Raw genomic sequence first — 27,803 nt, forward strand, 5'->3', positions numbered from 1 at the left:
TTTAAATTCAGTTGGCAGAATTCCAACTTATGCCATCTAATGTTCATTATCATAAGTGGTAGATAATTATTTAATTAAAGACAGATTAATTCGATATTAAAGTAAATCAGGCCTCATGGCTATCGCATTCGATCGGAGACATCAGGGATACATCCTTGCTAACTAGGCTTTGTTGCTGATGACCATAAGCATATGACTGCTTTATGTGAACAGTGCCTGCAGTCTTTTTATTTTTACCCTGTCCATCGAAAATCGAGTAACGAAACAGTTGTAGCTTCTGATTACAAGCTAACCGAAACAAATCTATGAACATGTGTTTCACTTCTAAATAATGATTTCTAGTAATAATCCATCTAATTCTCACATTTAGCTTTTCCAAATACAGTTATCTTTGCATGTTGTTGCATGTACTCAAGAATATTCCCTGTGCGCCTTCATAACATTGGAGTATTAGATAACGCACCGAAAGACAATTGCCCTTTATTTAGGATATTTTCGATGCGCAAACAAAGTAATGTAAGAAGATTAATTCAAACAAAATGCCTAATACTTAGGTCCCGATAGCGCTGTTTCCTTCACATTTTTCTTAGAAAATCTTGATCACATATCTAAATTTGTTAGTAATCACAGATAATTTTTTGTTTCAAAAGGACAATTATCTAGCACAATTTAAAGTATACATCTCAACGATCCAGCTTATGTGTTCGAGTCTATGGCCCTTTTCGTATGGGCTAAGGTAGAACACGAAACATAGATGTCCTTGTTTACTGTATTTTGGCTCTGTGATCTTCAAATTTTTTAAGCTGGATAAAAATATCATCAGTCAGATAAGACTGTGCGCGAATCACAGACGGAACACGGAGCCTTTTAGGAACATTCATTTCTTTCTATACTGTATTTCGCGTATTGTTTTTTTGTGGACCGTAGCCCTCGTAGAGACGAGCCGGCGTGCAGTTTTCGTTGATAGCATTGTTCCCTTTTCGGAAGGTTTGTTTCACACTAAGATGCCTTATTTATGATATTATGTAAGAAATGTCGGTTTGCTGGTATCAATACAATTTGCTTAACAAAAGCTAGCAGTAGTTCGTCGACGGCTTCACACGTTTTGTTGAACCAATGTTAATGTTACTAGTGATATTAAGTGTTAAGTCTTCCGACAATTGTAAACCACAATTCTTTATGCAGCTCCCTTGCTGGACTGCGCTTCGCGTATGGACAATATAACCTGTTTCCAAGTACGCCTATGCTGATGTATAAGGCCGTCGACTAGTCCATTAAAAAAAAATTTCGTCACAAACGTTTTATTCAGATTTCTATGTAGTCGAGCTCTTTAAAGCGATCAAAGCCTCTTTTACTAATTCTATTGGCCTGTCTCCGTCTGCTAATGGAAGCTCTTATTAGCTAGTGAACACGGGATGGTATTGACAGGACATCGCCAAATCTCAAATACTTGGACGTGAATATGTTAGGATGTCAGAACACATGTTCGGCAGAACCCGCGCTATTTTAACAATAGCACACATCAAACTCGATGTGATCTTATTGTGTGAACGAATTGCGGTACCTTGGGCCACGCATCAACGGCCCTAACTCAAAAAAATCGAGATGCCCGCGACGGATACATATCGAATCCACTTCAAACAGGTTTCCAGGACAAGCATTTACTTTGCTATCTGTTATAGAAATAATATATAGTTCAAGACTCAATCACCCACCTGCCATGTCATAGATCTCTAAATTCTTTATCAGAATAACAACATGTCCCATATCGGACACCTATCAATACGCTATATGACAAAACTGTGAAATGACAATAAACAGTACATTGAGAAAAGTATATTTTTCCTGAATGGCGATTCGGCATGCGGATTTGATTATATTTCCGTATTAGCTAGCTAGTAAAGTTCAGCTACATTAATCGTTCGTTCTTTTCTTTTTTGTTTTTATCATCTTTTTTGATTACCCAGGCCATGACGACAGCGACCGCCACTAAGCGCCTAGCAGCGGGCCAGCGTCATTGTTCGCTAGGCGTCAATATTGATGCCAGCGTGGCAACTACCACGCGAGCAGCGGGAGCCACGGGGCAGCCCGCATGTTCCTTAACGTATTCAGTTGCCGCGCGTGGCGAGACTAAGAATGCCCAGCCTTGCAATGAATTGCGGCTGTAGAGTTGTCTTGGCCGCAGTTGCCACTGCACCATGGCTCCTGACGGCAACTGTTCCTCTACTTACTTCAGCGGCATTTTTATACGCATGATTCTTCAGTGCTTAGGATAACCTGAATATTCTACGCGGGAAATTTAAATCTGACAAGCGTTTTTTGGGGTATCAACGAAGAGCTTTAAAGATCTTATTTTACTCGAACTCCCCTTCACATTGTCAACCGGACGCACGACTTTTCGCGAAGTACGCCACAGCCGTTCGGGGTACGTAATAGACTTGCTGCTAGGATAGGTGTACAAATGATTCACTATTAGTAACCTATAGATTACTTCTTACTTTTTTTTATTTTATTTTTTTTAGAGAACTGTTACTATTTTAGAGAATAGTAACATATATATGTCTTTATCAGCGAACAGATTTTCCTATAGGCGTATCTTTATTAAAAAAAAATGGAGAAGTAATTGGAGCCCTATATCGTCTAAGCCGACAGACACTTTGACGCAGATCTAAATTGTTACCACTTTGAATAGTCATAGAAACACGAATAACTATAAACACAGTTAACCTTTAGACTAAGATAGAACTGACTGGAAGCAGAGCATTATGACAAAGATATTTTAACAAAACTCAATTTGATTAACTTCCCCGATTTCAGTCCAAATAACTGGATAGCCATTGCCCGACCTTAAACATCAATGTTTCAATCGTCACAAAAAAAACCTATTAGTCTACAAGTGGTCACATAGCTGAGTCGAAAATTTGTTAACTAGCTTGCAGTCTGACTATGAAAATTTACCAGTACTTAATTCAATGGAGGTCCAAAAGTGTTTATTTAAATACAATTCAAGTCAATGGGATTGTTTGTGTTTATAGGTAGGCCAGATGTCGAGCTTGTGATAAGCGAATTCTACAACCACAATCGTAATAAATCATGCGCAAAAAACTGGGCATCAAGCCACAATCGCATATTGATGACGATGAATTTCATATGTGTATTCTGTTAGACACCTTACGCATACAAACTATAATTGGTTCGCCAATTGAGCTTGTATTTTAAAATACAGAATAAGTTCTACACGCACAGCGCACGCATAGGCGTAGGCTATGCTTTCACGTCTTTAGAATGTTAGTGCAAATCGGATCTCACGTTGAGCAGATTATACGACTTGAATGTGGCTGACGCTTCAGAATCCTTGGCAAGGTACGTATGAATATATTAAATTAAACAATATTAAGGGATACTTGACAGTCTCTAAGACTATCCATGATATAGCATGTAAACTACAAATTTAATTGGTCAAATATTGAGGCACTCCTAACATTAAAATCTTTGTTCAAATTCTATTTATATTCGAAAAACAAATTGTTGGTTTCCTGTTAAAGACTAAAACTGCCAAAACCTGTATAGGGCCGCCAATTGTGGCTTGAAATATACTCAAACGGTTTGGACCTAACAGAATGCCAATGACTTCGGCGGACAAATTAAGGTTTGTTTTACGCGTTTTCTGGTTATTATAAATTCAGTACAGTTCTCGTTTTCGCTTGGAAGAGATTCATGCGAGCATCGTATTGTAATCATTAATTTTATGTGCTATTTGAAAGACTAGTCTTTTCGATAATTCAGAGTTAAAGGTATGGTACAATCGATGTGTGCAGATATCCTTGTTTTTCTCCAGTGTAAGCATATACGACTTTTTATTCCATAAGAAATTATAAGACATGGAGCGTAACAAAATGCAAAACAAGTTCAAGCTGAATAAACTCTATCAAAAGGTCTTTTGTCAGAAATATAGCTTATTAAGCAACGCGTGTGCGTCACTTGGGTGACGTACCTCTATACAATGAGCCAATCTCATTAGCTAGATTCCACATACAGTATAGGGCACGCTTAATCATGCCAGCCTTTTTTTCTAATCAATTTATGCAAACCTACTTAATAAGCAAGTAAGTCATACAAATAAATTACGATTCCAACATTATTACGCAACTATATGAATAAACATTAAGCCCGTCAGCAGCTCTATGTAGGTCATTCAGGAGTTCACACATTCAGGAGTTTCAAATCAGGATAGTTTTGAACGCATCCAGTAGTACTATACAGGTACAACGAACCTACATCTAAAACGTCCAGCTATGCATAGACGAAACAACATCATACAGACAAGATAGTGCATATTTTTTTTATACTAGTTCATTTTTTATACTAGTTCATGCAAAAAAAAAAACAACCAAGGTAGACAAGTAGATTTTTTATTGTAATAGCTCTACGATCAAATAGAAAAATCTTCATTATCCAATCACGCGTAAATGGTATACTATATGCCGACGGCAAAACGTAAACGGGCGAACTGTGCTGTCCGTCCCACTATGTTTCGAATTTTACATCCGGTATCACGGTAAGGCATTTCATCACACGGCTCCGAGTGCGAAAAGAGGTGTGACCACGCCCGGATTCCAACCTAGACCGCAACGTAAAATTAGCAGGCAAATACTTTCCCCATTAAGGTACCACGGGTATCACGAGGACCTGTGCTATCACCTCAGGTCGACTGATTCACTAAAACTAATCTGGGTCTACCAGAGCTGGCTGAGCCGCGAATGCAATCAATTATTACTAGCTTTTGTAGCTTTGGAATCGTCTGCTAATCATGTCCGTTAGCGAAGCTATTTCTCGTTCGATGTATCGAAAACATCTCTGGCTAGGCCATTATGGACACTTTGTTCTTATGGTCTGCGTCTCTTTCGAAGCACGTCTCGTGTCCCCGAGGATGCTGATTATCAGCTGTTCATTATTCTGACGCATCCTTGTTGCTATCAGCAGCATAGTAGCAACTTCAACCCGATTTGTTCAGCAGCCGTTCGACTGTGGCCTATGATACGAGTCGGTGGCGCTACTGTGTAATTTCTTCCCACAGCCAGCACGTTTAGCAGCTTTGGCAGAATTCTCTCACCCGCCTTACGCGTTCGAGACGTCGTACGGAGTGATCCACCAGAGCGGTGCGGATGTCTCGTTGAATGCGACTTTGTTTAAAGCAGTAGCGATTGCAGGCAACAATTTCCGCAGCGCCTTGGCAGCTCTCTGTTGAAGAGCGCAACTGGAAAGATGTCTGCTGGAACCGATGGCGCCTTAAGTTATACAATTATCCACTAAGTTTTACCGCATCGTTTGTCTAGTGTCTGTCTTGTTTCTATCTCCTCGATACAAATGAGACTATGGAGGTAAGCTTATGTGTATAACGCAGTGATGGTGGTTGCAGTCAGTGTAATTAAAACAGCTTGTTATCATTGTTTTACTTATAATATGAGAAAAATAGATAAATACTACTCATGAAACAAAAAAACTGATAGATTATGATGTTGCAACATTGACTTTTTACAAAAGCGGTATTTTTTTAACCGAATGTTTATGTGAGTTGTGAACGAAAGCGTATTTGTGTAGTATATATATACATATCTATATCAAAAATATATAGTGTTCCGCTTTAGGTATAATCATGCTGTCGATGAAGGAATATGCGATAGGGACATGTCGGATTTGGTTAAAGAGCGCACCGAGATGCGCGCTTGATCTGTAAACTAGCATTTAGTTAAAAAGTCGTCTTCATTTATTGACTGACATTTACTATAGCTCTGAAGGAACCGAGACGTTAAATATTCATTGACATAACTGCCTGTGTGCATGTCCGACATATAAAGCCGCCGTTAATGATTTATTCTTGGACAGGCGAAGAGGGACTAACGTAGTGATTACTCGAATACTGCTAAAAAAAGTTTACTAGTATGGAGATTTTATCATTTTGGCTCATTGACAGTCTCAATTGCACGCATCGATTTACGTAAAATAGAAAATTATCTATTTCGTTGCTATCAATCAAAATTTAATATAGCCAGTTCAATTCCAATTTGTTGAAACTTTTTTTCTATAATTTAATATGTTAAATATATTGGATATTCTGATATCGCACAGATTGAAGCATACATCCCCTTTTTGGTGCATGTCTGGGTTAAGCTCGTGCTCGTGCTCTTTGTATCTAAATTTCGCTCAAGTCTAAGATATTTTGCGTCTAGCTTGTGGTAGAAAGCCACCCTATTTTCCTGATCTATAATTTCCGACTTGTCGAAACATCCTGTAAGCTCCTTCTAGCAACAAGACAGATTTTGTTCTTTCTCTATCGACTGCTTAGTCTTTTGTTAAATTATTGTTTCAGTGGAGAAAGTTTCACCCTCTAAAAGCGGTACCTTTTTAGAAAGTAATTATTGCAACCTTTTTTCTTTTCTGCTTTACCTCGAATCCTATCGTGCCTAACTCCTATCGCAAACCAATTGTTATCGTTTTTAGTTACGACGAGGAAATCGTTGGACCCTATCGCCGTGGGCCCAGTTCCGGTTGGCCATTGTCGGGCTGTTTGCACTGATCTTAGCACTGCTAAGTTCGCGCGTGAAATCGGCATCGAGTTCCGGCTCAGTCTTGTATGATGCAGCTGATCCATTAAACATCATTGACGGCACTGAAAACTTCTATCGTGAATTGCGCTCCCATGGACGCCTGGCGTATATGGCTCAATTTTACAATAGCTGGTGCGGCCATTGTATTCGATATGCCCCGATCTTCAAGGAATACGCAAATGATGTTAGAGGTAGGTAATTGAATTATGGGCGATGCCAGTTGTTATACATTACAAAATGATCCATTCGTCATTATTAGCAAACATGTCGAAACCAAAAGGAACCTTCACTGCGTCGTGGAAAAGCTCCCAAAAGACTTGTTAAATTAAACAAACTAAGTCCGATATTTTGAGATTCTAACCGAATTTGTCGTAACATATAGCTTGAAGAATATATCAAGTTTGGCTTGAACGCGGGCCCAAGAAACTATTTTGTAACGTACCCAAACTACCTAAGTTAAAGAAGCTTTCCGTAGTGCGATTTTCGTCTCACGTATATATGCTTCGATTTTAACTTTCGAAATCACTGTTAGGCATTACAACAGACGTTGCTCTGCCAGCGTAAACATTTTTCCTTTAACGTACACGCGATATGTCTTTCCCAAGTTTACAAGCAAACAAATTATAGTTATACATTTACAAAAAGAGATTTCTCATTTTAATCATGACATCAATGTGACGTCTAACGCTATCGCCATTCTGAGAGACAGCGTCAAGCTCTTCAACAGCAAACCATCAACTTAACGGGTAATACTATGCGCGTTAAAAAATTAGAGATTTTTTTCGTTTCGAGATTAGATTCAACAGACTAACAAGCTGCTTGAATCTCAGATATTGATACACCTGCGCTGTCGCCCCCGCTATGATCGCCTCATCCATCTGCATCGTACTTTAATACTGCATGTCGCAAATTATTGAAATTAGCAATTAATGTGGGCTAAAAGCAAAACAACAGACGGTTCGTGTATGATATAATTTTCTTTACTGATATAATGACTGTAAATTTGCCTCCGAAGAAAGCGCTTCTGGTTTGATGTATATTAGCCAGGATTCTCTGGGGCTATCTACAAGCGAAATTTACAGTTCTTTGTATCGATGTGCAATCCAGGTGAACGGTAAACTCAATTGTAGTGTCACTAGAGTCTCCAGCCACGGTAATTGCACAAAGAAGCAATTCTAATTATCACTCAGTCTACTGTCTCAATTTAGTGTCTCGGAGCTTTTCAAAATCATCAAATTAATAAAACAAGTTCGGCACTACTCGGTAGGAAAACCAAGTCAATGTTGGAACTTAACAAGCTGGTTTCCCTTAAACAAACAAAGCCAGGCCGGTTTTCGTAAGGAATCTAACTAGTTTCCAGTCAGAGAACGCAGTTTATATAAAATGTATATGAGCTGTATTTTTTGGGCACATTTTTGCACAAATGCGGCGCAGTGCTTACTTTTATTATTTTGCATAAGCACGCTTACTTTGGTGTTTAACTGGTGCTGTTTAAGAAGATTCATACATAGGAAAAGCCTTGGTGAGACATTTTACTTGACTCATTTAATATCCCCTTGAAAAAGCGATTTTTTTTTAAATGTATTTAAAAAAAAGCAGTAACTAGTTTTTGTACCCAGTCTGTTCTTGCTTGCATTCATACTGTTTTCTCTTCTTGCAGCATGGCAATCTGCTGTAGATATCGGTGTGATTAACTGCGCAGCGAAATCGAACATCGATGTCTGTCGAGAACAACAAATTACCGCTTACCCGTCCATTAAGGTTTGTTTTTTAAGCAAAATAATAACTGACAACGGTGTCATTATTAAGATAGGTTTGCGTACTACATATGTCTATGGCAATAGGTTTGTATCATGCTTCTTTATGATTGTCCCACGTTTATCTATGATATTTTCGATGATTCAAACGTATACTACACTGTTTCCACTTCTTAATTGGACTGTTCTTCTTGTTTGTCCTAAAAATTAATTATATAGCTTCAGTTTCAATCAGTGTTAAAAATGTATTACCCGGTAATGATTTCCTAACGTTTATTTAAAGATCTATGTGTTGTTCATGCGTCTCCGTAGATGTACTGGTTACCACAGATGACTGACAAACTGGGTGAGAAAATTGAAGCTGATAGGGATGCTTCAGTTCTGCGGAAGCACGTTATTGACTTCGTGGAAAAGAAAATTAAGGAGCATGGAGCTCCGAAGATGCTAACCAGTTTAGAACCTTCCAGGTAGCCATTTCACAAGCATATTTCACAATACTTACTTCTTAAAATGGTACATTTTTACTGAATAGTATTCTCAGAAAATTTCTGGAAAAGCACTAAGATCGTTGTGGACAACTGGAGGAACGGTTAATACTAGAAAAAAAAAAGTATATTTACTTCTTCGTGTGCAGTCATAGCTGTAAACTACCTAGTGCAAAGGAATTTCAACTGTAATATTTGACGTATATATAATGTTTTCATTTAAGTTATTTTATGGAAAATTTTGCAGAGCTACCACTCTAGAGGAGATGTGGGCTTCACAAGCCTCAAACCTACCACAGCTCCTGGCTGTTGTCGAAGAGGAAAGTTCCTATACTGGACGAGAACTCATACTCGATTTCAGCAATAACACTCGTGTAAGTATTAATTCATTGTCAGTTAAGTCAGGTGGTTTTCTCACACGGGCATCTTGTAAATGTTTCTTGTTGGAAGCAGTACCAATCATAGTATGTTCCAAATTGAAACCCGTATCGCTCTTGAGAATCGATCTTCGGTCTCGAACAAAAGAGTTAATTTTGACTAATCGAAGTTATTTATTAATAGCACGCATCATCAAATTTACAGCAGCCAATAATGTCAATCTAATAGGCCAGATTTTAAATACAAATAATAAGCAACGTAAATGACTTGACGAAAGAATACGACATTATCATGAGATTTTAAAGTTCTATACAGTAAATTAAATTAATTTCATATATGGATGTAGATACTATTCCGCTGCAATGCAGAAATCCGTTAGCGAAAAAATGATTGGAACATTTTCTAAAAAAACAAAAATAATTTCATTTTGCCAGTTTTTTGAGAATGGTTGAGACTAGCATGAAGTTTTTCATAGATCTGTGAAGTAAGAACGGTGTCTCGTTTTTTCATTGTAGGAAAAAATTGTCCGTTTTATCCGTGGCACCGGTCCTGAGGAAATAAGGAATAAAGACGCTACATCGCTGTTATTGATAGAGAGAGGAATCCATCCTAGGCTGATTGCAACGTGAGTACGTCTAATGCGACTTGACTTAAATTGATTAGATTACCTATCTTTGCATAGCACACCCGTATAAGATTGACTTAGGTATAGAAAGCATGACACATTGTAGTGTTATTTTTATCTCACACAGTTCTGATAATTACCAATTATCTAATCTAGTCAATGTGGACGAAGAAAAAAACTATTACGGAGAATGAAGAAGCGAACGCCTGCTCGTTTGCCTAGCAGTATTATAACAGGCGAATTTGAGCAATAGATTATTTGTAACAATTTGATTCCCAGGGTAGCTGATAATTCGAATGCGCGAGAGGAGTTTAAGGTCCGACTAATGGAAATGGGCTTCAAGTTCGAACGTCTAAATTACAACAATTACTCGGAACGCACGTCTACTGTGGCTTCGCGTGTTGGCGATCCGGATAAGGTTATATATTCTACACACATGCGAAGCTGGCTAATACGTTTATTTACATTTTCTGAACTCATATATAAATTGTATATTCTGTATAGTCGTCAGCGTAATAGCTTGCTTCGCCAGCGAGACTGGGATTCTCCTATTATTTTAGGGGCACATTGCTTTGCATTGATAGAGTGAAATATCGAAATCAAGAAGTAGACCCTCCGCTCACAGGCTCAGTTGGCATGAACGAAATTATTGAGCTGTCTGTTTAAAAAGTGTTTAAAGGGTTGTAGCAATTAATAGTGCATACACTCATGTTTATTGAACTGCATTTATTTATGATTTCAGTGCGTCAAGTTACTCCCTATCGATTACTTGTGGGTCGAAAGAGATACTCACTTTGGGATTCTGCGAGAGACACCCAAATGTCGTACAGTAAAAGCAATGAATATTCATACAATTGCAAGTATTTTTCATTGCTACTTTCTGCCATCAACAGGTGTATCTTGAAGACGTCGAAGCTGGGCTGACGCGTATCCTAAATCAAGATCTAATGCTTCACACTGAATTTGATGAGAAGAAGCTGGTCATCATAAGGAACTTTATTCAGGTAAGTAGAACCGAAAGAACCACGAAGCAGCGACCGTCACGGAAGATTAGGAAAGTGCAGTAAATTTATCCTCACAGGATTGCCTAACTGTAGGTGAAGAGCTTATCACAACAATAGACAAAATTTCTAGATGGTTAACAAACGAAGGTCGCGTAATAAGAATGCAAGTGATGAAAACACACAGCAAAAAGAAGAAATAGCCAAGGTATTGTTCATTAATTGCAATATATATAATAGTTATACTATGGCATATATTTCAGGCTATCCACGACAATGTGTTTCTACCATACCGAATTAAGACATATCTCCAAAAGCTTAACCATCATCTCGACGTGTCTGCGCCTCTCAAGAACGCAGATTATCAACTTATCTTGAGAGAAGCGAATTCCTCTACGGCATACTTACGAACAATAGAGAATGTCAATTTTATCGGATGCAAAGGTCAGACATTTAGTGGCAGATAATATATAGGAAATATAAAGAATGATAAAATTTTTCTGTTAAACACATTAATTCATCAGCTTTACAAGCAGCGGCTTGATTTCCACTGGTGCAAGCTTTAGGAATCAAATATAGGTGAAGTAAATTGACAACACATGATCGTCATAGCCTTACTGTGACAGCGTTGATTATGAAAATATCAAGTAATAGCCTCAGCAGAATTTACATCCGTTTCGTTCAGGTTATCTAGACTGGCAATAAAAGTTGGCCTTATTAGCAATAGCGAAGCGACTTTTTTCATATCAAACGCAAACTGGCAATTCTACGGTATGCATTGGATTTTTTTTTTTTTTTTTCATTCCTTAATACAACTACGGTGTTCTATCGTGGCTAGTAAATGTCTGATTTACAGGAAGCAAGCCATTTCTACGAGGGTTCCCCTGCTCCATGTGGACTATCAGCCATCTAATGACTGTGGGAAGTTACTCTCGATATGTTCAGCACGAAATCGCCCATCCAGAACGTGCACTACTTATATTCCGAGATTTCATTGTGAACTTCTTCAGCTGTGAAGACTGCAGAACGCACTTTTTGGAAATGGCTAAAGACCTCGGTTTGTATCAATGTACACTATACAAGGTGAACTTCTATAAATATTCAGTGAAACACAATAGGACGAGGCTCCTGGCTATCTTTCGGTCGAAAGTAGGTGTGAATTAGCCTTTCAATTGACACTGATTTTGCAACCAAAAGACATAGCAGTATGATTCGCCCACCCCCTAATAGAACTTACGTTACTTTATTTTCAGAAAATGAGCTCAAAACCCCAGATGAGACAGTTCTTTGGCTTTGGCGCGCGCACAACAAAGTCAACAAAAGGCTCGCGGTAATTTTTCCCAGTGATCCGTTTTGACGCGATATATTTATTTAATTCGTATTTTTTTTTAAATTAGAAGCACTCCCTATGATAATCGAGTTTTCACACAGTGGTGTCCCATTTCTTGAGCCACTGGAAGTTGAGCATGCGCGTCCACAAGCGACATTTTCTTTTTAAAAACTAGTTTAAGGTCTTCCTGCAACAATATGTGTAATCTCTTGTTATTAGGATTATTTTCCCTAAAACTATATCTTCTTCTCCCTCATGTTTTCATATGCTTTGAATAATGCTACATTTTCATTTCGTCCCAGGGAGACCCAACAGAAGATCCCGCCAGGCCGAAGGTCCAGTTCCCACCGTCGACCCTTTGCGCCGACTGCTTCGATTCGAATAATAATTTCATCGAGTAAGCTATTAGTTAGGGAATCCTTTTGAAGATGATTTTGCTTTATTTTTTTCACACAGTTTTATCACTTTATTTTGAATACAACTCAGCACACCTTAAGCTTGAACGATGATATCTCAGATCCAAGATCTGGCAGATCTAAGCTCTGTAAGCTAGATATCCCTTTACATACAGACGTATTTTAGCTAAACGAGGCAGTTTTACTCATGTTCATTTTGTAAATGAAAAACACTTGTATCAGAGACCCTGGCGTCTCTTTGTGCATAGCTGTTCTTTGTCTCACTTAACTGCTCACATGGCCCCGCTCGCTCTATCTAGGTCGAACGTGTTGAAGTTTCTTCAAAATCACTACGATTCAACAAAACTTGTTCGGACGGTATCAGAAGGTACCCCGACTGCCATTAGCCTCCAACAGGAAGCCACTGACAATAATTCAGCCAATGCCAGGTACCATGCGTTTATTAAGACGTTAAATTTATTAAAATAGATGGTCGTCGAAATGTTGGTGGTCGGAAAAAGGAACTCTAATTGCGAACTAGTGTTTCATGAAAAAAAACATTCAACTTTTATCACCGTGGAGCGATGTTAAATATGATATCTACCCAGAAGAGCCTTATAGCAACTTGAAATGAATATTTCAATATGTCTCCATTACATTAGAATATTTTTAGACTATAACTGTCAAACTCCCATGGAACCATCGTCCATAAGGCAATAAGCAATTTACACTGTTACCATATCGTTTGTTTTATGTATGGCCGGTTGCTAAGTAGGTTCTTGCTCGACCAAAATGCAAGGATAGCCGCCGAAATTGAATAGCTACGATGTAATACGAAGTGTAATCGAGAAGAATCAAAGGAAAATCTCGGACAGCTGATATGAGCCTTGCGCAGCAAATCTAACGTGTTCCATGTAAAAGAATTTTTATTGGACATCTTGTGATTTTCTAGGACAGTACTTGCCAAATACAGGCGTTTTACCGCAAACATCAAGTATCTTTTTTGAGAAATTGGATGTTGGAGTAATCACCGAAGCTGCCGCAACCCACTCCTCTAATCTCTGCATAGATCCTCTATGAATTAGTGCATTGTCGATCTCTAACTTTCTGCGTCAGGGATGCAATTCAAGGTCGCTTATTGCACGGGTGGCTTGTTCTTTGTTTGGATATCTTTTTTTCATCATTTTTAGAACAGCTAACCACATAGCTCTTCAAACTTTACGTATATATATATATATTTTTGGACTCAACCTATACCAGTAAGTTGATGTAAATGTGAAGCTTTAAAACATTCCAATCCAGGAGTTTACGTTTTCTCGTATCTTTTTTTTTTTATCATATATCCAAATTCAAAGCTGACCAATCTGCCGTTGATAGAGAGGTGATTAAGTTCGATAAATTTTACAACTCATTCTTCCGCAAAGTTATTGTGCTGTGACCGCTTTGCTTTTATTTATTAACAAATACGTTTTTAAGCACTTTCAACCAGTTGATGGGCCATGAATAATTCACAATGATAACAAATGAAAATATCTATATCTGTGTCTTTCTCATCTCTACCTTTTTCAGGTTATTCTCAGGATTTGACGTAACAATTTTTTTGGTAATCTACGCTGTTTCTATCACTCTTCTATTCGGGGTTTTCGTCGCGGTTGTCTTTCGCCGTAGGAAGAGTGGCCTTAGCAAGTCTCTTTTCCATTTTAACTGAAGTCGATGCACGATCTAATCGGCATATAATTACATAGGTTTAGCGTTTACATCTAACTTACTTCAGTTACACTGATGCATACACTTGCGTCTCACATCCTTCATATGGAGAACTATCTATCATCGAAATGCTTATACATCCATGAACATCGAATAATGACTTCTGTTCAATAACTCAATATCCGACACAACAGCTGAGACATACATCAGGTTGGCCACTGTAGGCTTGTCTTACACGGGATGTCTGGTAAGCTTCTGGCCTGAGTGAACCATGTGGATTAATGTTGGTCTTTGGTTTTTTTTTTAAGAACTTCATATTTTTTCGAAAGAAGCATTTTGCTTACGATACTTCATGCTGAAGATCATTAAAGAGGTACATGTTATTTATTTAGTTAAATCGAGGGATCAGATTAAGTCAGCGGCAGAATATCTTAAACAGTGGTTAGAACGCCTAGAGATCTACAGCAATTATTTTTCTTGAAATACCGTTATGTTGGTCTATCCAGATTATTTCGTAAATTGTATATGTGCAGTTTTACAAAGGACGACGTCCTCTCATTTATATGCTCTACCTTTGATCTACGGCAAACTTTACAAACGAATGTTCAAAATTGAACTGGATGAGATTTGTCACGTCGTTCGTCAACCAGACCAGATTTGCTCGTCATGTTATGCCAATATAGTATCTGTAAAGGAGAGAGTGTCAACTTTATTAACCAACAACAGCACTAACAGATCCGAATATTACCAGTATCTTTCAAACTGTGATATATCTTTTCAAAATAGATATACAGAAATCACACACATTTTTGTGTGCTCACATTTTAACAAAACGACTATATCTAGCAAAGTTCCCAAATGGAATAAAAGCCAGTTCTTGACTTTTTTCTTCATAGTATAATTATCTATAATTCCCTGTAACCTTTACGGCTTCAACGTTGTACCTCACTCGGCCCCGAACTTTATTTAGTCTGTTTGCGCAGCTCCGCCGGCAGATACCACGGTAGTGAATGCTTCTAGAGCATAAGAATAGATACACCAAAGCGAAAATAGTGCCGGTCCTTACAATAGAATCTTAATAGAGGGTCGACTGTTGCTGGGAAGATGTAGGGGAAAGCACGATGTTTTCACAGTTACCAAACTGCTTGCAATTAATTTTTTTTATCCTGTTTTCTTTTTGTTCCCGTGACAATTGTTCATGAGCACACGGAACGAATAGTCTTTTTTACGAACTAACCCGAACTAACTAAAAGTGCACCCGGTAATGCTAAAGGGAGACAATTGCCTTTCATATATATTTCGTGTACGCGGGCGAGTATACAGGGCTCCACAGTTCGGCAATTATTTTGTACAATCAATAGCTAAAATAGTATTATATCAAGAGTAGAGCAGCAAGTCGGCTGCGTAAGCGCAAGTGGTTATATAATGCGTATTTAGTATATGCATAGTCGACTCCTTGTGATGGAGATATACATGTATATATATTATGGTGGTGATAATAAATAATGAGTAGTATTTTCTATAAGGATAGCACTATTTGTTGCTGTTTTTTTTATAATCATCGATTTTTATTTATTGCGCATGCTAAATTATAGGTCAGGATACGGCGATTATGCCATGCGACCTGTAAATGTTTAATACAATATTAGTCATTTAGGTGTATTGAAATCAGAGAAAATGAGCTGCTTCATAAGATACGTCTATGCAAAAGATGTGGACCATTATTTGTTTCCAACGTCTAAGAGCTCTTATCCTAAATCAACGATCTTTCTGTGTGCAAGATAGATAATCGGTTGTTTGTCTTCAGATTTAATCTTCAGGTCAGAACTCTGTTTTTCTTAACTTCAAATAGGACCTAGATTTAGACTGATGATCCTACGATTTCATTCCATACAATGGCTCATTATCTTTCAAACAGCGAATTTACGGTTTAAGCAGAAATAGCAAATTAGTGGAAAAGTAGTTACTTATGTTTAAAAGAAAAGTTTCCAAAAAGACACGTAAGGATTAGTAAAATATGTTTACAGTTCTACAAGAACAGTGCAAAAAATAACTATTCAGAATGATCTAACAATATCCATCCATCCATCGTAAGTAGTGCCTAGCTAGAAGGCATCAGGTTTTTTTACCAAGGACATATTTGCACGACTGCGTTTCGACAGCTGTGAGCGAATGTACTCTATACGTACGGAGAGCTTTAGAAAGCAGGCATTGCCACCCCAACAGCTAATTTGACTATAACAGCTGGAGGCGACGATTGAACCTATTATTTCTTCCAATGTAAGCTATGTTCGACGAAACGAAAGCATACAAAGGTGCATCATTTCAATAAGCCAATATAACACCCATTTCGAACCATTTGTCATCGTTTATGGGACTTTGAATAATCAGTGGGGATTTCGCCGTTGACTCTTAGCCTCTGGGCCCTTTATAGACCTGAACCGTCAGGTATTGATATGGGGTCACGCAGAGAGTGTCCACACTTGTTTCTCGCTGAAATTCGCGAAAGTTAGGCTTGCATTTTAGAGTGTCATGGCTATCTGGTCTGTAGGTATTACCGGCCTTATGCAGATTTATTTTTTAAGATACCTTTAGGTCGCAGGGTTAAATGTTGTCATAGTCAGATTTGATTAACTTTGAAATTTAAACCATCAACAGCTGTTTGTTTAATGTTACCATAAAAACGTATTCAAAGTGATGCATGCTAACCACCTGTTGAAATCAAACATACCTGATTAACAAGAACACAGGTTAACAGGGACGATCGAATATTTCGAAAACAATTGTCCTACTAAGAAAAGAAAATGTATACTAAATAACACAATTCAGCTAAAATTTAAAATATTTTAGTGTAGCGTATGGGATATCACCGATAATGTAATATGTATATGCATGTGCCTTTAATTTCTCTGTAACGTGTTTCAAGATGCGTCGCATCACTTGGGTTGAACCAGTTACAAGAGCCGGTAAACTTACATAGTCTCTCAAATTTGTGAGTGTATTAACCTGTGAATAGTGAACAGGTAAGTGTAATTGCGGCTTATAAATTAGATTTTTTCATCTACGTCATAATCTTAAAATATTCACAAAATAATACCTATATTATGGAGTGGTCACATTGATGGGAAATGCCTGACGCCAAGCTTTTCGACCCACTTTGTATTGGTGAAACTTCCAGGGTTAAAATGTGTTACTCTGTCCCTATTTCCTATGTATTTGTTTGCCATGAGGTAGCGTGGGGCGTGCGAGCAACATAGAGTTGTTACCATAATTAAGATCGGTAGTGGATCGGTGCTTAAAATTTTAGACAACGATGTTCCAATCGATGACTCAAAGATTATCGGCGAACTCCGGATGCTCGTCATTCTTACATTCGTCGTGCAGCTTCGACAGAATAAGGATCCGTCAAAACGTGACGAGTCTTGGAAGTTGAGGTATGTTATTTTTTTGATGTTATAAGGCGTTAGTTTATCGTACGATTTGTATGGACACATTCAGTCGCGATGTTTCAAAATATCAAATAATGTTTGACACGGTCTTCGTCGCTCTTGTACAAGCTTCAGTCTTATCTGTGCGAAGTCTCGGTTCATTGCTTACTCCTTAGAAATGAAGGGTTCTTCCTAGTTCTGAACACATTGTTGTGTTGGAAATGTTTCTGTGAAAGCGTCGATTTATTTGGCAGAATTAGTTCAGCTAAATAGCATTGCTCATGGATTGGGATGACTTTCATTGGGTAGTGGTTTGTTGGCATCGCGTGGACTTAACCCAGCTAAGTTTGTGGGTACTCGTGTAAATTACCTTTTTTTTTTACTGACGGTAGCTTCGACGTAGTCGTGACACTTATCCTCAGAAATGAAACTTTTTTCTGCCGTTTTGCCTCCATGCCAACCTATATCATAAACGCTCTAATTAAAATGCGTCGCTTTTTAATGTGCCTTTTTTTTTCTGAACTTATTAAGCCGCTTACATTATCTCGACCATCACTGGTGCGGTTTTTATATGAGGTATACAGGAAGCATTTTTAACTGGACGAAAACGTATATTCTAAGAAGAACTATACCGTAATCGTTTCGAAGTAGTTTAGAAGACGCTAAACTTACCTAAATTCTATTATGAGAACGCGTATGCTCAAAATAGGTGAGATTAGAATAGGTTTTTGCAAAATGTGTATTATATTCCGTAAGCAACTTGAAAAAGGTTGTTGATACGATTTCTCTACTAATACTAATAATAGAGTATGCTGCTGGGATTTTATGTAGACATTATCCAAGTAAGAAGAAAGGATTGTTTGTACTATAATAGTGTCCTCCGGTCCACAACTCACTGTCCGATTTCAGACTAAAAAGACGTGAGTGTTTTTTTACTCATAGTTGTTCGCCTGTACGTAACATTTCAACTGGAACACGTCCCGCACTTTGTGGCTTGGCCACTCGTGGAGCAGCCGTAGGTGATGGGATGGACATTTAGCAGGTTGACCGAATTCGTTCCCGTCATCCTGCTTTGTTTTGCCGTAGGATTCATTTCAGAGCTAAATTCAATTGATTCGCACGTAACCGCCATCGGGGACGCACTCTCGTCGCAGCATCATGTCCGAGTTCTGTACGGGAGGAATGATCTGCATCAAATGTTCAGTGAAATCAACGATGTCGATATGGTGTTATTCTTCGTACGCTGGTGCTCTCATTGTCAGAAATACGTGCCTAAACTAATAAGGTTCGCCGAGGATATTCAAGGTTCGTGTACTCTGATAGCAATAACCGTTTGCTTTATCAGGTTGGCACCTCAAAAGCATCATTAAATTAGCTCAGCTGCAGCTTTATTGTCCATCGGTTTCAAGTAGCTTGTTTAACGGATAACTGATTTAATGTTAGATCGTTTCGAGCAAAAGCAATGATTCGAAGCGAGCTCAACGGATTTTAGAATTTTTTTTTTCGCCATATGGACGCGAGTCGTTTAAGATGCTTGTTATAATTGTATAAGTCGATAGTTGACGAGCTAATGAAATGACGTTTGTAACGATCAGCAGAAATTACAAAAAAAGGTTCGAAAATATCGTTGAGTTTTACAAAAACACTAGCACAGATAAGATGTATGCACGTGGCTAAATGCCGTTGTTATATCTCGTGCTGGTATACCATTGAACTAAGTCGTCAGCATGCTTTCAAGTGACTAACGTAAGCCAGATCAAGAGATACGTATCGTAACGGTCGAAATATATAAGCAGATGTTATGATATCTTAGTCGAGCAGTGAGGTTGGCAGGTAAAGAAGTTCACTTCCCGATTACGCAAACTGGCCGAGATACGCTTCGGAATTGCAATAATTTTCGTTGACAAATCTAATAAAAACTTCAAAGAAATTGATTTTTTTTCGGTGATAAAGCGATTACTATCGCGATTGAAATGTCAATACCTGTATGTTATAGGCATATGTGGTGGAAAACGATTCCGCCACACGTTGATCTTCGCAAGTATCCTGAATACATCATTTGTGACTATACGTATGACATAGTTTGCTGGAAATTTCATAGGAGTTATGGACAGAAGGTCACTGAATGTTTTGAATTTATGATCCAATTGCTTTTGGAACTGGTCAACGGAAAGTCAGGTAGAATACAGCTGATGACGAGCGAGTTTAGAACTAGTACTCTATGATTTCCTGCCAAATTGTGTACGCTCAGGTACGTCGTGGTCGCAATGAAATTTCTGAAGATCTGTAGCTGTATATAGTGACACTTGACAAATGAAGTCGGCATTTCACGAAGTTTTTTAATGTATAGTTATCTAGGAATCACCAAAATTGGGTTAGTCGATGTGGTCTGCTGCCTATATTGCCATTTGTGAGAATCTTTTCTACTAAAATTCCACGCCAGCCAACGAATACTCGAGTTACCTGCTTAAACAGCGTTTGATGAGCGTATTTAGTATTCTTTTTTCCATGAACATTTTTAGGATGGTGGCCAGTTCTTCATATAGGTGCAATGGATTGTTACGACAACGCAGAGACCTGCTCGGAGTATGGGGTCAACGCATACCCTGAAATGAAGGTTTTTCGTTTATATTGTAATCAATCTTGAATGAGCCAAAGGTTGTCGTTATTCAATATAGCGATTTTGGTCTGCATTGTATGTGGAAACTGATTTTCTAACCTCGATTACTATACTACTATAACTAAATGAGGTTTGCATGCATAGGGGGGGGGGGGGGAGAATCAACAAAATTAATCTTATTCAGAGTCACTCCGAGTCGAATCGGATACCACACTTTGTTTTTCCTCTTATATCTCGATCAACGAATGGTTCTATTTCAATTTGCTTCTTTAAATAGCCACTGAAACACCATATTTTCTAGTTAATGAATTACAATACTCGACTCAGCATCGTACATGTTTCATGCGGCTTCCATACACGTCATAGAAGTCAATTGGATCGTATGTTACTTGTAGATCCTTTCATTGAAATTTTGATCAGCCAACTTTACGTATTTATGCACTGTACATTAATGAGGCAAATGAAGGAGAGAGCTGAGACGTCTTTCGAATTAGGCTCCTGAGTTAAAACACAGATTGACCGGTAATCCAGTACTCGAAGATCAATGCAATCCGATTCGACTCAGTTTCCTAAACGAAGCTGCTGTACATTGCGCATTGTCTTGCGCTATAGCTGTTCTGGAAAGCGGGCGATGCGCCTAGAAGTCCGGAGGGCGAGTCCGTCAATAGCTCGACTGACCCGTTGTTACGTGCTGAAATCATAGACTTCATCGAGAAACATATCAAACTCGGTGTACCTTCAAGGAATCTGCCCGATTTGAACCCAAGCAGGTACGTAATTTTATGTCACATCATACCGCTCAGATTGAGAACAAATTGTGCCATTACGTCTAATTACCACAATATAACTTTATAATGATCGTTGAAAATATAAATCATCCATAAAAAAGATCATTATAAACAGTCGTATCAAGGCATACTGGAATAATTGTAAATTTACAGTGTCCTGAACTTTCTGTCGTATATTCGATTAGCTAAACCATCTATTCGTTAAAAGGGGCACAATAAAGAAAAGTACATAAAAACTTACTATAAATCAAGCAAGACACGATCAAGAGGCATACACATAAAGTATTTATTGCAAGATAATCGTACTTGTCGATCAACAGGTCTTTTCGATAGTAGTAAATTGGTGGACAGAACTAGTACTCTATGATATAGAATAGGTGTCTGTTCATAATTTTGGGTGAAGACCAACTTTTCCCAGAAAAAGAAGATAAAATAGTAAGTTACCCAGTTCTGTGGGAGACAAACTGAGGTTTGGTTTAGTTACAATTCTAAAAGCTTGTTGAGATTGTTAAACGATGCTTGTCACCCTAAGATTGTAACTTATCCTATTGTAACTTCTCGTTTTCCTATTTGTTTGGAAAAACATGGTACTATTTAAATACATATTATGTAAAAGCAATTCACTCACGCAAAAGGAAAAATTGCACAGAAAAGTAGTTTTGGATCCTTTGTTGAATTCCAAATAAGGTTGCGTATTTTGGAATTGCTCTTGTGCTATGTGACTATAGTTATTTCTTGATTCCAGCGCTAAATGTGTGAGTGATCTATGGCTTTCGATGCCATCCAACGTCAAGAAGATACTTGCCGTTATAGAGCCGAAATTATCGTACGTTGGCATAGAGCTCATACTCGACCTCAGTGGATTTAATAGCGTAAGTCGACTGTCAGATGATTAAGTTTATCCATAAGGCAAAGCCAACTTGTCAAGCCATCCTGCCTGGGTTTTTCATGTTCATAAAGGTTTCATTCTTCGTTCCTACAGGCTGAAGATCTACTTCCGGTCCGTATATATATATATATATATATATATATTTACGGGTAGAATTTACATGCGTATATTTTTAATCCTTTGAATTATTTTCAAAGAAAGTGAATGCGACCACTATCAGACATCATCGTCTCCTTAATTTGATGCATTTTCAACATTAGTGAAGTATCTGCATTGTCTTCTTTGATCAATTATTAGCGTAAGGGACCATTTCACAAACGCAGGATTAGCGCTTAAGAATTATGCCTAGAGATAATAATATTGTATATTGCGTTCAGGTAAGGGGCATTCGTTTCATTGTTGGTGTCACGCCGGCTGAACTAAAGAGTATCAGGGCAACCTCGTTGGTCCTTCTAGAAAGAGCGCAAGAGCAACGATTACTTGTGTAAGTTTAACGGATATCTTAAGCCCTAGTTATGATTTTGGCCCGTGCACCTAAGCTTGACTATAGGCCCCTAGAATGTCTGAATAGAAATGGTCCTTGATTCATGAGTATAGAGTCGTTTGAAGATTATCTTCAGTCAAATTTCAGTTGGATTAGCAACTGTGTACTAATAGACGGAGGATGCACCCGGGTACCTATAAAAACACATACTTACCATCGAATATCAAATAGGAACTGTTTTCATACAGGACGGTCAAGAATACCACTGAAGCACGTGAGATGTTCAAGAGCCAGTTAGAGAAAATCGGAATCCGTCCACGTCAGGCAGCGCTCCAAAACCCTCTAATTAAGACAGGCCCTAAGGACAGCAAAACATCTGTCATAAAGATAGCAGCCGATCCTCGGAAGGTGAGAAAGGGTTTATGGTTTGTCACATCGAATGCGACTAATTAGAATGCCGTTATCATTCCAAAAAAAGATATCACATTTGAAAACCGCAGATAAGACTCTCGATTCTGATGAAGCTGTATAGGTACACATAGCACAGTCATTTCATATTTCAAATTATGTAGTATACCCGTCAAATGTACTTTCGTGTCTTTCACATTACTGAAGTCTTATGTATGAGTATTGAGTAAAGCAATCGTATACATACATAGTCACGAACTACTCAATCTTTCACAACTAATTACTTGCATGTGATCATACAATGTATCACGAAATAGAGCAAGCTCAATAGTAACGTACATTATAATAATTAAATATAGGAAATTAGTTTTTTTATAATAATACAACAATCTTTTTTAATAGTAAAACATGAAATAATATCAATAGGTAGCAGTTTTATGTTTACGCACGTATTTTTACCTTGAAAGTAACAGTAGGCACAGATTTCTTGAAATGTCAAGGTTCGTGATTAATGATTTGTACGTTTTTTTATTCAGGTGTATGTGGACGATATCGAGACTGGACTGCGATATATGCTGCATAGCGAACTGACACTTGTTGACGAATTCAACTCGACACAACTCGATACTCTCAGAATCTTTATAGGGGTATAGGTTAATGAGCTTTACAGGCACTATGCCTTTTGAGGTTGTCTGTTAATATAAAGGAGCGTCGTAACAGGTTACGATAAAAAAGCCTCTTGGGCAGTTTTTTTTAGTACAAAGTGCAACCTTTATACAAAACGCTCATCTGGAACCAATCACTTACTTCTTGAAATTAACCGTTCACAGCCTGTTTGCTCGTAACTTAGTTTGTCCCAGACGTTTTTGGGGTGCGATCGAAAAGCGAAACAGGTATTCTGTGCGCTATTTTGAAATTTCTGTGCCGTTCATACTATGATCATTCAGTGCGTACTACGAAAGTCAAACATAGATAACTCTACGATAGCGTTACGATGCGATCAATCATTCTAAATTTACAGTTATGCTTGTTAGAGATTAAACGCAATGAACAGGCAGTAAGATCATGTCGCGCATACAAGTAGTGCAGATGCCGTCTACTTCAGGCAATCGCTTTGTACATCCCACTACCTGGACAAACGGAGTCTTATTTGAGGCGTGTGCACCTTCTGCTCGTTCGAAATCGACCGCCACTCAAAGCAGCGACATTTCAATCGATTTTAAAAAATGCTACCAAAGGCTTTTCGTTTCGTGATCGCGACTTCATCGGCTGCAAGGGTTTGCTTAATTTTAAATGCCTAATTTTGACATTACTCAATTTATTCTTTACTGGATTTTTCTTGTACATTCATTATATGTATACCCAGGAAATATGGTACGCTCTCGGGCACAAAAATACTTCCAAGAGCTTAGTACTTTAGTTTCTATGCTTTGATGCCATTTTAGCTTTTTTTTTTTAGTTAAGCCGCTATAACATAGAAAATCTAATAATTGTATGCGTTTCCTCTGTCTGGATATGCTTTCGTTTATCATTATTTTCAGGTAGTGAGCCGAACAAACGCGGCTACCCGTGTAGCCTTTGGATTATCTTTCATCTTATGACGGTGGGCTGTTACGAGAAACATTTGCAAGGAAACGAGCAGAACCCTTATAAAGCTATTCGCTTGGTCCGTGACTATGTACTCAACTTTTTCACGTGCAAAAATTGTGTCAGCCATTTTGCTAAAGCGGCGGCAAATCTTGGTGAGCAATTGCAAAGCGAAATTTTTTCGATCAGAATTTGCAATCGAAGACCTGAATACAGTTTACGACAATGAAGAAATGGGCTAATTTTTGGGAACCAATTTTGCAGACTCTGAACTTGATAAGCCCGCTAACGGCGTTCTCTGGCTATGGAAAACTCATAACGACGTCAACGTGAGACTTAAGGTAATCCAATCAGTACTACCATATCATCACTTAAATACACAGGATGTTTAGTAAATTTACAGCACATACTTCAGCCGATTGTAGAGGGTGATATGAGGTGACTGATGGAGCTTGGAACATTTTTTAGATCAAATTATAGGGTCCCAAAATACTATCTTAAACAGTAATATCTTGGGTCGCAATAATCATCAGTAGGACACGACAGGTATCACATAGGAGATGCGCAATTACGAGACACATTATTTTTTACTGAAAAACAAAATGACGCGCGTTTCTCTTCGCTCAGATGAGATTTTGCGTATTTTTCCGGTGCTTACTTGACTGAATAAATATAGAAGTATTAAATCAAATAAAAGCAATTTTAAATGCATCAGTGAATTCAATTTTAGTGGTTTTACTCGTTTTTCATTTTGCACAGGCTCTTTTCAATAGATCTTACCGCAGAGCAATAATTGTTTTAGCTATTGTTCAGGTGCTAGAAACGGCTGCTGTTTGCTTTTCACCTTTAAATTAAATTACTATTAGATAAATAAAATGAAAATTATTTGATCTTATTTGTGATTTTTTAATTTAATTATTTGACATGTTGGATAAATGATGCCAAAGTAGGGCTCTTATCTACTTGAGCAGCGACAATGTCAAGCTTCGTGTACTATCTAATAGTACATGTACCACCTTCCTCAGTTTTGTGATCAGTTTCTCGGTCAGTGCGAGTGATTATTATTATCACTACTATGAAAAGAGATATTCAGAACATAATTGTTAACTAAAGTAAGAATTTAAAAAATTAAAGATAAATATCATAACAATGACATCGATTGATTATTCAATTAATTAGTAGGTTAATTTCGATGCAGGGCGATATAAGTGAAGACCCGGAGCATCCTAAAGAGCTCTTTCCCAATGTGAACATTTGTGAACAATGTCAAGATGAATCCGGAAGTTTTCAACAGTAAGTTTCAGGCTGCCATTTCTATCTATAATCGATGCTGCTTGTATACACCTTGGAAGTCAACCTACTGAAGTTGAGACAATGCCTTTTTGGCATGACGCCTGTGTACATGTTGGTCTCGGTGATTCAGGACCGTCATAGACATGCAATACATATTGTTTTAGCCTTATTTAGTAAGCTCGGCATGCTAAAACGCAGAATCTTCACAATATAAGATCATGAATAGGCTCTCATTAGAATCGGTTCAATATCAGGGCGCGTTTGTCCTATCTTAAACTTGTACTGCACAGTCAGCAATTTCTAGAAGATAGCTTTCGCTACTGAATTGTCTCAAATGTCTGACCTAAATCATAACGGCGTGGTACAGCGCACAGTATTTCTCTTGTTTTGTTGTGTTTATTTCCGTGTTTCCAAAGCTAAGTAAATTTTCAACAAGGAAAGCTGAAACATTTTCACACATTTCCTATAGATGGAGAGTGCTGGAATTTTTGGTCACGCACTACGGTCCGGGTAACATCTATGATGGGACATTACGCCAAAGGTATTCATAACGACTGTTGTATAGATCTATTAGGGCGATATTGATTATGTGTATGGTAGTACACTGTTATGGATATAAGCACAAAGACACACTGCTGGGAAAAATAAGTTAGCTCATTTTGAAGAAGAGCTATATGTCTTGTCATACTGGCATCGTCCGTTTATCAATCGATAGGACTTTTAATTTTTTCAGAGCTTTTGACTGGGTGCTGATATCGATAATTCTCGTCCTTCTTGGAGTGCTTGCGGCCATCATAGTTACCCTCTGCCAGATCCCACGAGGTATGTTCTTATTGATGAGAAAAATTTATTACCCAATACGGCTACGGTGATGCACAACTAACTTCTTCAAAGCAGCTACGTCTAGTGTTTAAAATTAGTGCTACACACGTTAGCCACTGTTCGGGATCGGAATATTATGGCCCAAAATGTATATTTTTGTATCGTACTGATATAAAATCAAGAGCTGCATTGCTAATTTAGGTAAGCTCCGTATCACCCACAATTGTGGTTGTTGACTTTTCATGCAGTTTACATCTCAATCAAGATTTGTTTGTAGCATTATATGGCGACCCCTAAACTCGACGCCATATGGTGATGATAAATATCTTATATCGGCCTGACAAGAAGCGGCGTTAATGGTTTACTATTACCCCCGTTTCGCATAAAAAAAAGTAGTGGTTTTTGAACAGATTGCAGGCTATGGCTTCGCATCACAATCTTAAATCACCTTGTAAGGGGTCTTCTTAGAACTTCTTTCAGGTGTTTATTAGAACTGTAAGCTAACTTGGATCAGCTACCGTAACAGGCACGCACTATTTCACGCCTGTTCCAAAAAAAGTTAACTCAAGTGTTGTGCACTTCCTTATCAATGCAAGCTTCTATTTACGTTTGTATCTTACATTTTTTAGCGGAAGATATCGAAAAATATGTAGAGGAAACATCTGACGTCCCCGCGAAAAACGACGCCATAATGAAATCAACTTCCAAGCAAACTGCCGCGGTGACAGATACGACGCCTACTAATTAGGTAGCACTACATGACAAATCAAAGAAAGCGACAATACCAAGGCACGACGATAATGTATGCAGCTTGCGTATAATGTTCATTCACGCGTGCGTTGATTTGCATACTGGCAACATAAAAATACTACGCACATAATAAACACATGAGATATATATATTCAAAATTACGTTTGTGTTGCTGTACTGTTTTGAAAATAAAAGCAACATTTACTCAACATTATCCCATTGCAACCTATACAGCATACACTTCGTGTAATTTTCTGGCTAGAAAAAGTTGCATGTTCCGCACCATTTCGGTCAGATGACCTTATTATTTTGGCTACAAACAAGTAAACAGAAGCGACGCCGTACGATTAGGCTGAATTGTAATTTATTAAGGAACCGCTTGCGCTGTTTTACCGCTAAAAGAAACATGAATCAGTCGTAGCTCATGGTTTACCCTTAGTGGCTTTTC

At 38.1% G+C, this 27,803-nt stretch overlaps 1 protein-coding gene and 1 long non-coding RNA gene across 2 annotated transcripts; one reads left to right on the forward strand and one right to left on the reverse strand.

The window, feature by feature from the left end:
* The first annotated feature begins 4,392 nt into the window (after positions 1-4,392).
* LOC111263519 (uncharacterized) lies at positions 4,393-27,569 on the forward strand. Its single transcript, XM_086969679.1, has 30 exons — positions 4,393-5,381; positions 6,502-6,799; positions 8,269-8,369; positions 8,678-8,832; positions 9,098-9,224; positions 9,744-9,853; positions 10,133-10,271; positions 10,747-10,857; positions 11,118-11,298; positions 11,711-11,911; positions 12,108-12,184; positions 12,487-12,581; positions 12,900-13,028; positions 14,149-14,284; positions 17,521-17,720; positions 18,024-18,075; positions 18,734-19,019; positions 20,237-20,331; positions 20,947-21,104; positions 21,868-21,994; positions 22,389-22,495; positions 22,744-22,903; positions 23,440-23,550; positions 24,009-24,180; positions 24,445-24,645; positions 24,755-24,831; positions 25,689-25,783; positions 26,253-26,324; positions 26,517-26,605; positions 27,235-27,569. The coding sequence occupies exons 1-30, from the start codon at positions 5,376-5,378 to the stop codon at positions 27,351-27,353; spliced, it is 3,987 nt and encodes a 1,328-aa protein (XP_086825805.1). The 5' UTR covers positions 4,393-5,375; the 3' UTR covers positions 27,354-27,569.
* On the reverse strand, positions 15,831-18,738 carry LOC111263528 (uncharacterized). The gene is made up of 3 exons (XR_015312332.1): positions 18,611-18,738; positions 18,085-18,175; positions 15,831-15,910 (listed from the first exon to the last, which is right to left on the reverse strand). It is a non-coding gene; the product is annotated as an uncharacterized LOC111263528 (long non-coding RNA).
* Positions 27,570-27,803: the final 234 nt, after the last annotated feature.

This window comes from Varroa jacobsoni, unplaced genomic scaffold (genome assembly GCF_002532875.2).
Source record: "Varroa jacobsoni isolate VJ856 unplaced genomic scaffold, vjacob_1.0 scaffold_772, whole genome shotgun sequence".
NCBI classification, from domain to species: domain Eukaryota; kingdom Metazoa; phylum Arthropoda; class Arachnida; order Mesostigmata; family Varroidae; genus Varroa; species Varroa jacobsoni.